The following is a 13,942-nucleotide window of genomic DNA, read 5'->3' as shown; positions in this document are numbered from 1 at the left end:
AGTAAAGGAGAGGATGGTAGAGTAGAGTAGAGGATGGTAGAGAAGAGGAGAGGATGGTAGAGGAGAGGAGAGTAGAGGATGGTAGAGGAGAGGAGAGGATGGTAGAGTAGAGGAGAGGATGGTAGGATAGAGGATGGTAGAGTAGAGGAGAGTAGAGGATGGTAGAGTAGAGTAGATTAGAGGATGGAAGAGTAGAGTAGATTAGAGGATGGTAGAGTAGAGTAGATTAGAGGATGGAAGAGTAGAGTAGAGGATGGTAGAGTGGAGTAGAGGATGGTAGAGTAGAGTAGAGGAGAGGATGGTAGAGTAGAGTAGAGATGGGCAGTATACTAAAGAGCTCAAGAGAAGAGAACAGAGCTGTGCTTTTTCAAGTGAGGTAGTGAAATAGAAAACTATACAACCATATTGTTATGAAAATGCATTATCTAAAATTAATCAAACACTCTGCATACGGTGGAATAGCCTGTTGCTTTTTAAGCTACTAGATGTGTAACATCATAATAGGTCATCTTTCCTCAGGAGAAAGCAAAACGTTACTGAAAAGAATGAGAGGTAGATTTGAGATGACTCTACAGGTAAAAGAAAACAAAAAGAAGAGGGAGCTAATAGAAAATAATCTCATCAGCTTCATTGAGATGCAGCTGAAACATTCCATTAGCCGTACCTCAGGGATTACCTCTCTTTGTCTCTTCTTGCATCGTGCACATTTTCACACAACCTGTCTTTGCTCATTTACATTTTCTCTCACTCAAACACATAGGTTGTCGTTTTTCAGACAGATCGTTACTTCGAATAGCAAAGGAATTCTGTTAAAAGGTAACAGTTGCTGAGCCTGTAGAGTGAAAGTCAGCCGTGCATATGAGAAGGAGCAAATGAAATCTTCTAAACCCGTCCAAATGTTTGATTGAACTCTGAAATGAATCCAAACTGCTTAGCCCTTTGGTCGAATTCACCGCTTCTGTTGCAGTGAAAGGAAAAGTGAAGTCCCTCAAGAAAGAGTGACGTCTGATGTGAAATAAAGTGGAATATTTCAAAGGACGTGCTGACGTTACCATCTCTGCATAATAGTCGCTACACAGCAGGTAATGTGATATTATACTAGTTTTGACATAATGCAAAGCTGTGATGTTGAACGTATTCTGTATGAGAGACATACTGTGTCAGACTCAGGTGTGCTGCCTTCCTTTGAAGAGGAAACCAAGTGAATGAACTGAGATTTACGCTCCTCTCCTATGATTCCCTGTGTGTGAAATACCTGCTTTTTGGCTTTCAATGTGTCACAGTTCACACATTCACTCCTCTCCTCCTCTTCTGCCTTTTCGGCTTTTCTTAACAAACTGGCACAACCTCAGAGATCCATCACACTCTAGAGAGAGAAGGCCCCTGAGAGCATGCCCAGAATCAGTTGTCCCAAAGCAAATACAAGCCTCACACATTGTAGGCCCAAAGAAACATCTGGCCTAAAACCAGTGCATAGGTGCACTTTCAGTCCACATCATTCATCACATGTTAAATGTGTTTAGCTGGAGGGGGTCTCTGATTGGACAGTGACATTACTGGTGCCAGATTAATGTTTTGTGATTGGAACGTGACCTTATTGGTTCCCCAGTCCATGTTGGGTGTTTGAGCAGTGAATTTACTTGCAATGCAGCCACCATTTTGTGATTGGACAGTGACCTCACACCGCTTACCTATTCTCTGTTGTTTGATTGGACAGTGACCTTCCTGGTTGCCTAGTCTGTCTATTGTGATTGGACAGAGCACGTCCTTGGTTTTCCAGCCTCTGTAGTGTGATTAGACAATTACCTTTCCTGCTGTCCAGTCGCTGTAGTGCGTTTGGACAGTGACCTTACTGGTTGACCGGTCTCTGTTGGTGTATTGGTTGCCTAAGGTTATTGATTTAAAACAGGGCAGCAGTCAATGGAATGTCTGTGGGAGGTTTGTGTTCCTTTGTGGCTGTGAGCGTCTCAGTATAGGGTGTTGTATGGAGGAAGAGATGAGTCTGTACGTGTCTGAAGGCGTATTTATCAGTAAATAATGAGGCTCTGTAAATATTTAGCTTCTAGTAAATTGCACAGCCAGACCTTGATTACTATTGTTGCTATGTCACCAACACTGCCTCCTGCTCCACATTTTTCCATTCCTTTCTACTTACCTTTCATCTCCTCTCCCTCCTTTCATCTAATGTCCATATCGCTCCTTTCTCTCACCTGTTTCTCATACCATCTCATTCTCTCTCACATACACATCCATACACGTTCTCTTTCTCTCCCCTCTTTCTCATACCATCTCATTCTCTCTCACATACACATCCATACACGTTCTCTTTCTCTCCCCTCTCTTTTCCTGCCTCCCCCTGATGTTCTTGCTGGCATTTGAGAGGACCAGTTTGGTGCCAGACAGCCATTCCTCAGATTGAGATATGCTGGGTTTTAAAGTCACACTCAGAAAGATTTACTATCTCAGTCTGGATGGAGGGGAGGGGAGCGGGGATACAGACCGGGGTGTTGGGTTGGGGGTAGCGTTTTAATACGCTAATCTCAGACTCATTTTTTACAATGGAGCGAGCTGAGATGGACAGATAAATGGACCTTGTTTAGTCTGAGTTTCCTTTCTGAACCTGATCCAGACAAATTGACGGGCCTAATATGCCTATCAGAAGTTTTCAGATACAGAGAAAGAGTGTGTTTGAGAGTGAGTGAGGGAGAGAGGGAGTGAGAGAGAGAGAGTGAGTGAGAGAGAGAGAGAGAGAGAGAGAGAGAGAGAGAGAGAGAGAGAGAGAGAGAGAGAGAGAGAGAGAGAGAGAGAGAGAGAGAGAGAGAGAGAGAGAGAGAGATGAGGAAGGAGAAATGGCAGAGAAAGAGTGTGTTTGAGAGTGAGTGAGAGAGAGAGAGTGAGAGAGAGAGAGAGACAGAGAGAGAGAGAGAGAGAGAGAGAGAGAGAGAGAGAGAGAGAGGGAGAGAGAGAGAGAGAGAGAGAGAGAGAGAGAGAGAGAGAGAGAGAGAGAGAGAGAGAGAGAGAGAGAGAGAGAGAGAGAGAGAGAGAGAGAGAGAGAGAGAGATGAGGAAGGAGAAATGGCACCAACATGTCCTGTCCTGAGTCTTGTCCTGATTGAAATGTGTCTCTTCTTAATGCTGTGATGGATTGATGGATTGATGGCCAGGGAGATAGATGGACATATAAGCAACACTTTGCCAGGGAGATAGATGGACATATAAGCAACACTTTGCCAGGGAGATAGATGGACATATAAGCAACACTTTGCCAGGGAGATAGATGGACATATAAGCAACACTTTGCCAGGGAGATAGATGGACATATAAGCAACACTTTGCCAGGGAGATAGATGGACATATAAGCAACACTTTGCCAGGGAGATAGATGGACATATAAGCAACACTTTGCCAGGGAGATAGATGGACATATAAGCAACACTTTGCCAGGGAGATAGATGGACATATAAGCAACACTTTGCTAGGGAGATAGATGGACATATGAGCAACACTTTGCCAGGGAGATAGATGGACATATAAGCAACACTTTGCTAGGGAGATAGATGGACATATAAGCAACACTTTGCTAGGGAGATAGATGGACATATAAGCAACACTTTGCCAGGGAGATAGATGGACATATAAGCAACACTTTGCTAGGGAGATAGATGGACATATAAGCAACACTTTGCCAGGGAGATAGTTGGACATATAAGCAACACTTTGCTAGGGAGATAGATGGACATATAAGCAACACTTTGCTAGGGAGGTAGATGGACATATAAGCAACACTTTGCCAGGGAGATAGTTGGACATATAAGCAACACTTTGCCAGGGAGGTAGATGGACATATAAGCAACACTTTGCTAGGGAGATAGATGGACATATAAGCAACACTTTGCCAGGGAGATAGATGGACATATAAGCAACACTTTGCTAGGGAGATAGATGGACATATAAGCAACACTTTGCCAGGGAGATAGATGGACATATAAGCAACACTTTGCTAGGGAGATAGATGGACATATAAGCAACACTTTGCCAGGGAGATAGATGGACATATAAGCAACACTTTGCCAGGGAGATAGATGGACATATAAGCAACACTTTGCCAGTCACTACACGAGACTGATGCTGACATTTCACAGAACCAGAATCATCAAATGATAAATAGATGTTCCTTTGGCCGAACAGGGTTCTCATTGGACGAGTGGGCCTACCTCTCGCTGATACGAAGTCTCGTTAGACCTTCTGGCGGCAGACCCCTAACTGATGAGATATCTTATTCGCCAGATGTGATTACAGTAATGTAGAATGTAGACATTCATTAATTTATGTATTTATAGACATATTTCTACCATATATCCCTGCGGACACACAGACCGTGAGAAAGGGAGAGAGCTATAGAGAAACAGAAAGTTGGGGCATTGACCTGCTTTTTGGAGACAGAATGAGTTCAAAACAAAGGGAGAATGTTAAGGAGCTCTGGAAATAGAGTTCTCTGACAAAAGGACAAAGAGGACAGAACGTCTGTCTGTCTGTGCACTGAAACACTAATAGTCCTGGGATTTGGCATTCTGTGTACTACTAAGAGCATCCAAACAACAAGAGACAAATTCAATGTAATACCCATGTGTAACCATTGTAATACAATCTCTATCACATTCTCTGTGGATTTTGTCCTTGACCTCATTCAGTAATGTGTTGTCATTGTCTTTCAGGTGATGTTGGAGCCATTTATAAGACATTCTATGAATCTAGGTTGGAGGAAAACCAGGAAAACTACTGCATTCCATTGAATCCGCTTGGAACTACATTACCCAGAGCTGAACCGTGCTCTAAATGCTGTTAGAGCTATCCCTATCTCTGTGACATTAGAAAAAGAAAAACACAAACTAGTATAAGGTTATGAATTTGTTGGAAGCATAACCAAGTGTTGTTCAGCTGTATCTTGGTGGAGAAGACATTTCAAACATGACAGGGACTCCTAGGCTTTACAAACAACTCTAATACAGGTATGTTGACATAAAACAGAAATAAAAATGTACCATAAACCAGGTTTGCATCCAACCATTAAACGCAGATGAATTACCTGACGTATAAAAAAGTCAAAGGCTGATGGAAACAGGAAATGTCCGACAGACAATTTGTTCATTCGACATGTTGGGATCTTTTTGTGTCTGTAAAATTAGTTATCTGAGAAATGGTAACGGGAACGCCTTCATGCGCAAATATTGATATAATAACCATCATATGGAAAATAAACTTGGAGTCACATGATGACCTACCACCACGACATGGAAGAGCAGGAAAGGTTTACAGGCAGATCATGAACTTCACATGGTGGTTAAGTGCACGTTGATCATGCAAATTTCCAAGAAGATAAATATCGAGGGTAGGCTATTATTTGAATTCTGGGGATATGATGATCGGTGCTTGGCTGCCAATTATCATATCAGTGAACTTGTCTAGAGAGCATGCGCCTAAACCAGATTGGCCAGGTTTGCTATTTATCGCAACAGTTTTTGTTACAAAACCATCTGTACCCCATTTAATGTACATGTTTTATCCGGTACATGGGAACTTAACCACAAAAGTTATTTTTTATCACACAGAGACTTTTATCCACAATGGGTTAGTTTGATGGAAACTCACCTCTGGTGGGAAAATGCACATATTGTTTTATGCAGATTTGAGAATATTTGCATGAAAATCTGTCACCAATTGGTACAATGATAACAGTACCTATTTATACATCGTCTTTCATCTTCTTTTTCCTAATCTTTCCCGTTCATTCCTCTCAGGAAAAGACAAAGGGGTGGGTTTGGCTCACACATTTATGGGCGTGTCAGTCATGGAGGGTCTCTGCTATACCCCGCCTAAGTAGACAGCGTCTGACAGAGCCCCTCCCCTTATTCCTGGATTGGTCCAATCTCCACCGGCCCCACCCATTTCTCCAGACCCTCCAAGGAACGTGGCCGGATTGAACCTCTTCTCACCCAGGTGCCGTCCGTTTGGTGAGGGCGGCGAGGGCTGTGCTGTGATTGGTTGACTGCGGGTGGAAGTGCAATGCGGATTGGAGGATGTCGGGGGACTGGGATGAAGACCACCTGTGTAAGAAGGCGCTCACTCTGGTGGAGGAGTTGTGCTTACACTCCTCAGCGAAGGACAGCCATGAAGCCAGCTGCCGAGACTTCGTCTACATGATGAGGGGACAGCAGCACGAAACAGGTAACAACATAGTAACATACAGTAACATACAGGAATCATTCACATACACTAACATACAGTAACATTGAGGAATCATTAACATACAGTAACATACAGTAACAAACAGGAATCATTAGCAACACACTAACATACTGTAACATACTGGAATCATTACCAACAAACTAACATACAGTAACATACAGGAATCATTAACAACACACTAACATACAGTAACATACAGTAATATACAGGAATCATTAACAACAAACTAACATACAGTAACATACAGGAATCATTAACAACACACTAACATACAGTAACATACAGTAATATACAGGAATCATTAACAACACACTAACATACACTAACATACACTAACATACAGAAATCATTAACAACACACTAACACACAGTAACATACAGTAACATACAGGAATCATTAACAACACACTAACATACAGTAACATACAAGAATCATTAACAACACACAAACAAACAGTAACATACAGGAATCATTAACAACACACCAACATACAGGAACATACAGGAATCATTAACAACACAGTAACATACAGTAAAATACAGGAATCATTAACAACACACTAACATACAGTAATATACAGGAATCATTAGCAGCACAGTAACATACAGTAACATACATGAAACATTAACAACACACTAACATACAGTAACATACAGTAACATACAGGAATCATTAACAACACACTAACATACAGTAACATACATGAATCATTAACAACACAGTAACATACAGTAAAATACAGGAATCATTAACAACACGATAACATACAGTAACATACAGGAATCATTAACAACACAGTAACATACAGTAACATACAGTAACATACAGGAATCATTAACAACACAGTAACATACAGTAACATACAGTAAAATACAGGAATCATTAACAACACGATAACATACAGTAACATACAGTAACATACAGGAATCATTAACAACACACTAACATACAGGAACATACAGGAATTATTAACAACACACTAACATACATTAACATACAGGAATCATTAACAACACAGTAACATACAGTAAAATACAGGAATCATTAACAACACGATAACATACAGTAACATACAGTAACATACAGGAATCATTAACAACACACTAACATACAGTAACATACAGGAATCATTAACAACACACTAACATACAGTAACATACAGGAATCATTAACAACACAGTAACACACAGTAACATACAGGAATCATTAACAACACACTAACATACAGTAACATACAGGAATCATTAACAACACACTAACATACAGTAACATACAGGAGTCATTAACAACACACTAACATACAGTAACATACAGTAACATACAGGAATCATTAACAACACACTAACATACAGTAACATACATGAATCATTACCAGAGTAACATACTGGATTCATTAACAACATAGTAACATACAGTAACATACAGGAATCATTAAAAACACAGTAACATACAGGAATCATTAACAACACACTAACATACAGTAACAAACAGGAATCATTATAAACATAGTAACATACAGTAACATACACAAATCATTAACACACAGTAACATATAGTAACATACAGGAATCATTATAAACACTGCAACATACAGTAACATACAGGAATCATTAACAACACAGTAACATACAGGAATCATTAACAACACAGTAACATACAGGAACATACAGTAACATACAGGAATCATTAACACACAGTAACATACTGGATTCATTAACAACACAGTAACATACAGGAACATACAGGAATCATTAAAAACACAGTAACATACAGGAATCATTAACACACAGTAACATACTGGATTCATTAACAACATAGTAACATACAGTAACATACAGGAATCCTTAACAACACAGTAACATACAGGAATCATTAACAACACACTAACATACAGTAACAAACAGGTATCATTATAAACACTGCAACATACAGTAACATACATGAATCATTAACACACAGTAACATACAGTAACATATATGAATCATTAACACACAGTAACATACAGTAACATACATGAATCATTAACACACAGTAACATACAGTAACATACATGAATCATTAACAACACAGTAACATACAATAACATGTAGGAATCATTAGCAGCACACTAACATACAGTAACATACAGTAACATACAGGAATCATTAACAACACACTAACATACAGTAACATACAGTAACATACAGGAATCATTAACAGCACACTAACATACAGTAACATACAGTAACATACAGGAATCATTAACAACACACTAACATACAGTAACATACAGTAACATACAGGAATCATTAACAACACACTAACATACAGTAACATACAGTAACATACAGGAATCATTAACAGCACAGTAACATACATGAAACATTAACAACACACTAACATACAGTAACATACAGTAACATACAGGAATCATTAACAACACACTAACATACAGTAACATACAGTAACATACATGAATCATTAACAACACACTAACATACAGTAACATACATGAATCATTAACAACACAGTAACATACAGTAACATACATGAATCATTAACAACACAGTAACATACAGTAACATACAGGAACATACAGGAATCATTAACCATGTACAGGACGTGGAGGTTTTTCTGTCCAAGTGACATTAGCAGGAAAAAATCCCAGGAAAAACACCTGGCCATAGTAATGTGTATTGTGGGATAGAGCAGAATATCCTGAAGAAGAGATATTATCTGGGTTCCGATGCCAGGGTTGCCCTGAGGGGCTGGCTAGCACTCCCACAACTAATCAGGGCACCTCCGGAACACTTTGAAATATTCATGAGACATTTCCAAATTGATAACGAAGGTCCAGCCCTCTGTTTATAGGGCAAACCAATGAGTCCAAGTGCAATCCCAACCTGGCTAATTGTAAATATGGAGCATCGTCCCAGATCCCTTTGAATTAATTCTACACAGCAGAGTGGATGAGTGGTGGAGCTAGCTAGCTGCAGTCCCAGCAGCATTCTGGTCCTGTGTGGATTCTCATGGAGAGGTTTTGGAGCGGTGGCAGAAATGTGCAGTAGTGGAGATTAGAGGGGATGCGTGTGGATCAGTGTGCTGTAGTGTAGATTAGGCCCGATCTGCTGCATGGAGCACCTAGAGATTTGTGTGACACAGTGCAGGATGTCATCATGCAGTGGGTTTGGTGGGAGGCGTTAGCGGCTAGCCTCTGGGTAATGACGTGATAAACCAAAGCAAGGGCCTCTGGGCAGTACAGGATCCGCCATCCGCCGCCTGTCTGTCAATCAATGGCTTGTGTAAGCAGGGTGGGTGTGAGCTGTTTGATGTTCTGCCTGAAAAACTCCCAGTCGGATACATCACTTACTGATTGACAGCCGGTGTCAATCTGTCCCATGCTGGGTTTCTGTCTCAGAAGAACCACCCCCGCCTGCCTCCGCCAAGCTACCCCCCTCACACACACACACACACACACACACACACACACACACACACACACACACACACACACACACACACACACACACACACACACACACACACACACACACATGTTATCGGTTAGGCTGTGTGGATTAGGACTGACCTATGGGGATCAGTATTGAGCACCTGACCTCCTGAAAGACTAATGAATAAGCAACATTTTCCCGCTGACAGCCCCTCCCCCACACACGCTTGATCACAGCCCTGTCTTATCTATGCCCCCTGAGCTGCCACACACAAACATGCACAAACACACGCATGCAGAGACACACACACACACTGTTATTCTCTCTCTACCGTCCTAAACCCCTCCCCTCTTTAGTTCTCTCTCTAAATCCTCGTTGCCTTGTTTGTCCTCCATCTCTCTCCATCATTCATTCTCTCGTTCTTTCTCTCTCCATCGTTATCTCTTTTTGTTTTCTTCTGTGGCGTGGCATGTTGGTAAATGGTGACTATATTAACCTGGCTGTATCCTTCTGGGTGTACTGGAGGTGTAGATGGAGAGGCTGAATGTGACCAGTCAGCCAATATGTCTGTTTCAACATGGTTACCAATCTGTCTCTATCTGGCCCACCCCTACAGCCTTTCTCCCCTCCTCTCCCCCCTCTCTTCTCTCAGAATCTCCCTCTCTCTCTTATCATGCTCTACACATATTCCCTCTGTCCTTATCTCTTCTTCCCTTTTTCCTTTCTCGTTCCCCCGCTCATTTTCTTTCCCACCATCTCTTTCGTTACACCTCTGTTCTCCCCCTTAGGGCTCCTTTCTCTCTCTCTCTCTCTCTCTCTCTCTCTCTCTCTCTCTCTCTCTCTCTCTCTCTCTCTCTCTCTCTCTCTCACTCTCACTCTCTCTCACTCTCTCTCTCTCTCTCTCGCTCTCTCTCTTTCTCTCTCTCTCTCCATCTGTGTCATGTTCTCCACAGTGATACATCAATGCCCTCCCACCTCTCTCTCATTCTTTCTCTCTCTCTCGCTCTCCCCCTCTCCCCCTCTCCCTCTTTGTCTCTGAACATATCCTTTGAACAAGTGCTGATTAATGTCATACATAGACTGATGAATAATTCACCACAGTGAGCGAGAGGAGAGAGAGAGAGAGAGAGAGAGAGAGAGAAGGAGAGGAGAGGAAGAATGATGGAGAAAGGGCGGGAGAAGGAGAGAAAAGAAGGGAGAGAGAGAAGGAGAATAGGGGGAGAGATGGAGGAGAGAGATGCAAAATGAGACAGCATGGAAAAAGGAGAGCAATGGAGGATGTGAGAGAAGACTAAAGAAAGGGGGAAGAGATGGAGAGAGAGAGACAGAAGGAAGGCGTAGAGAATTGCAGGAGATGCACCCTAGGGGGTTAGAGGAGTGCCTCGCACTGGCTGCTGTTGTCTAATTTACTCATTTACTCTCAGTCTCGTTGTCAGTGAGTTATAGCGGCATGGTAGCCTAGTGGTTAGAGCGTTGGACTAGTAACCAAAAGGTTGCAAGTTCAAATCCCCAAGCTGACAAGGTACAAATCTGTCATTCTGCCCCTGATCAGGCAGTTAACCCACTGTTCCTAGGCTGTCATTGAAAATAAGGATTTGTTCTTAGCTGACTTGCCTAGTTAAATAAAAGTAAAATAGATATAGTTTCAATATCTTTTGAATGATTGAACAATGTTTGTGTCTTTGTCATGCCCACAAAGCCACTTCGGATTGAATCGAGGAAAGACAGAGCCAGGGAAAGGAAGGGAGAGGGGGAAGGAAAGCTAGATAAACAGATACACAAAAAAGAGAGATGAAGAGAGGGAGAGAGAGAGGGGGAAGGAAAGATTGGGAGACTGAGAGACAGAAAGATTAAGAGGGATAGGAAGAGATAGAGAGGGTGATAGAAAGAGAGGGATGGGGAAGGAAAAATAGAGAGATGGACAGACAAAAAGAGAGAGAGCGATAGAAAGACAGATAAAGAGAGACATTCTCCAGGTCCAACACTGATCGCTCTACACCCAGACAATGGCCTCAGGTGATTGGCAGGCCTCTGGTCTGTATATTGGATAGGGCTGGAGGAGCTGTCCACCAGACTGGTGCTGAAACCCCGCTTTTTTACTTATTTTTTTCTCACCAGGATGACTCATCCCCTCCCCCCCATTTCCCCTCAGACAAAATCTTTTAGCCATCAGTGATTAAAAGCTCATAACCACGAGCACAGGCCTAATCACATCACAGGAAATATCATTGTGGGTGTTAGTATTTTTATTGTGGTGTTATCAGTCCACCAACGTTTGTTCATGTTTAAGCTGCCATATTCAAAATGGGTATATTAGCATTTGAAGCGGCATATCACATTACGCTCACAGTGTGTTGTCCCTCTGCTCTGATGATGTGGGATTTAGTGGATTTTGGGCTGATAGGGGCTATTTGTGATGAGGAGTGGAAAAAGGAGGATTAATTGAGAGAATAAACTATGTGAAGGATACTGATTAATGTGACATGAGGCTTTTTGGTATTTTAGATGATGAGGTTGAAGTATTGAGTCTTCATCCATCATTGCCTGAAACAAACTCACCCTCTGTCTCTGTCTGTCTCTCTGTCTCTCTTCTCTCCATCCTTCCCTCTCTCCTCTCGTCCTCCAGAGATCTCTGTCAGCCTGTTGTCGGTGATCGTGACGTTCTGCGGGATCGTCCTTCTCTCAGTCTCTCTCTTTGTCTCCTGGAAGCTCTGTTGGTTGCCATGGCGAGACAAGGAGGGTGGGGGCCTGAGCTTGACATCGGGGCTGATGCCCGGGGGCGTGGGTGGGATGGGCGGCAGTGGGGGGGCCTCCCTCCTACCTCCTGTCATGCAGAGGAAGGCGTCCCACTCCTCACTCTACCCCTCCCTGGCCCAGCCCCAGCAGCATCACCCCCACTTCTCTGACCTGGTGGGGGTGGAGAGTGGCCAGGGGGTGGGGGGCGTGGTGGGAGGCCCGGAACAGACCCAGGAACACTCCTACCTGGACATGGACTCCTACCCCAACAACGCTGGTGAGAAGGAACGCCTGATCTCACCCCACTGATACTGAAGTGGCTTTATTATAGCATGTGTACAAAGTTTGCGTCATATAATGCCGTGGTCGATGTTTTAAGTATTGTACTATAGCAACATATATTTATATCTACAAAATGTTCTGTACTATATTACATTTTAACTCCACTGACGGTATGTCTAGCCAGAGTATTATTAACACATCTTGAAATGGTGCAGCACATTGCTAAATGCACTACAACCGACCCATAAACTGAAGAAATAAGACACAACAATCTCTCTACAGTAGAACCAGCTTCACCTTCTATACAAACACCTCTTTTCTTCTTTCTATCCCCCTTCTAAACTCCTTTTTCTGTATTGTCCTCTCTCTCTCTCTCTCTCTCTCTCTCTCTCTCTCTCTCTCTCTCTCTCTCTCTCTCTCTCTCTCTCTCTCTCTCTCTCTCTCTCTCTATCCCTTTTCTCTCTGGTCTGTGGTCTAGGGAATCTTAAATTGAGCCAGACGTCTCCAGAGTTGCCCCCCACCACTGAGGGGGGAGCCGCCCCACCCCACAAAGACATGCCCAACGCCCACTCCCAGCAGCAGGTCACTGCACGGTCAGTACTGTACTACGTGTGTGTGCTTGTTTGTTTGTGTGTGTTCTCTGTGTCGGTGATTACAAAGAGGTTATGGTATATGTAGTGAATTTGTGTGTAATTGATTAAAATATGCAGGATGTGATATATCTATCTATCTATAAACTCAGCAAAAAAAGAAACGTCCTCTCACTGTCAACTGCGTTTATTTTCAGCAAACTTAACATGTATAAATATTTGTATGAACATAACAAGATTCAACAACTGAGACATAAACTGAACAAGTTCCACAGACATGTGACTAACAGAAATGGAATAATGTGTCCCTGAACAAAGGGGGGGCGGCAAAATCAAAAGTAACAGTCGGTAGATTTGCCAGTTCTTGCTGTGAGATGTTACCCCACTCTTCCACCAAGGCACCTGTAAGTTCCCGGACATTTCTGGGGGGAATGGCCCTAGCCCTCACCCTCTGATCCAACAGGTCCCAGATGTGCACAATGGGATTGAGATCCGGGCTCTTTGCTGGCCATGGCAGAACACTAGCATTCCTGTCTTGCAGGAAATCACGCACAGGACGAGCAGTATGGCTGGTGGCATTGTCATGCTGGAGGGTCATGTCAGGATGAGCCTGCAGGAAGTCTACCACATGAGGGAGGATGATGTCTTCCCTGTAA

At 42.6% G+C, this 13,942-nt stretch overlaps 1 protein-coding gene across 3 annotated transcripts in view; it reads left to right on the top strand.

Moving 5' to 3' along the window:
- The window catches only part of LOC139565448 (synaptotagmin-C-like), a 51,029-nt gene that overhangs the window by 10,119 nt on the left and 26,968 nt on the right, over positions 1 to 13,942 (top strand). For 2 of the 3 annotated variants that reach the window (XM_071385803.1, XM_071385804.1), the window contains exons 2-5: positions 4,715 to 5,008; positions 5,798 to 6,224; positions 12,305 to 12,691; positions 13,175 to 13,289. In XM_071385803.1, coding sequence (XP_071241904.1) covers positions 6,077 to 6,224; positions 12,305 to 12,691; positions 13,175 to 13,289 — 650 coding nt within the window. In that variant the 5' untranslated portion in view covers positions 4,715 to 5,008; positions 5,798 to 6,076. Of the gene's footprint in view, positions 1 to 967; positions 1,083 to 4,714; positions 5,009 to 5,797; positions 6,225 to 12,304; positions 12,692 to 13,174; positions 13,290 to 13,942 lie in introns of all 3 variants that reach the window. The other variant, XM_071385806.1, reaches the window with a different exon arrangement.

Source organism: Salvelinus alpinus, chromosome 36, assembly GCF_045679555.1.
Source record: "Salvelinus alpinus chromosome 36, SLU_Salpinus.1, whole genome shotgun sequence".
NCBI classification, from domain to species: Eukaryota; Metazoa; Chordata; class Actinopteri; order Salmoniformes; family Salmonidae; genus Salvelinus; species Salvelinus alpinus.
Note: the sequence above shows the minus strand (reverse complement) of the source record. Positions and strands in the feature narration are given on the sequence as shown.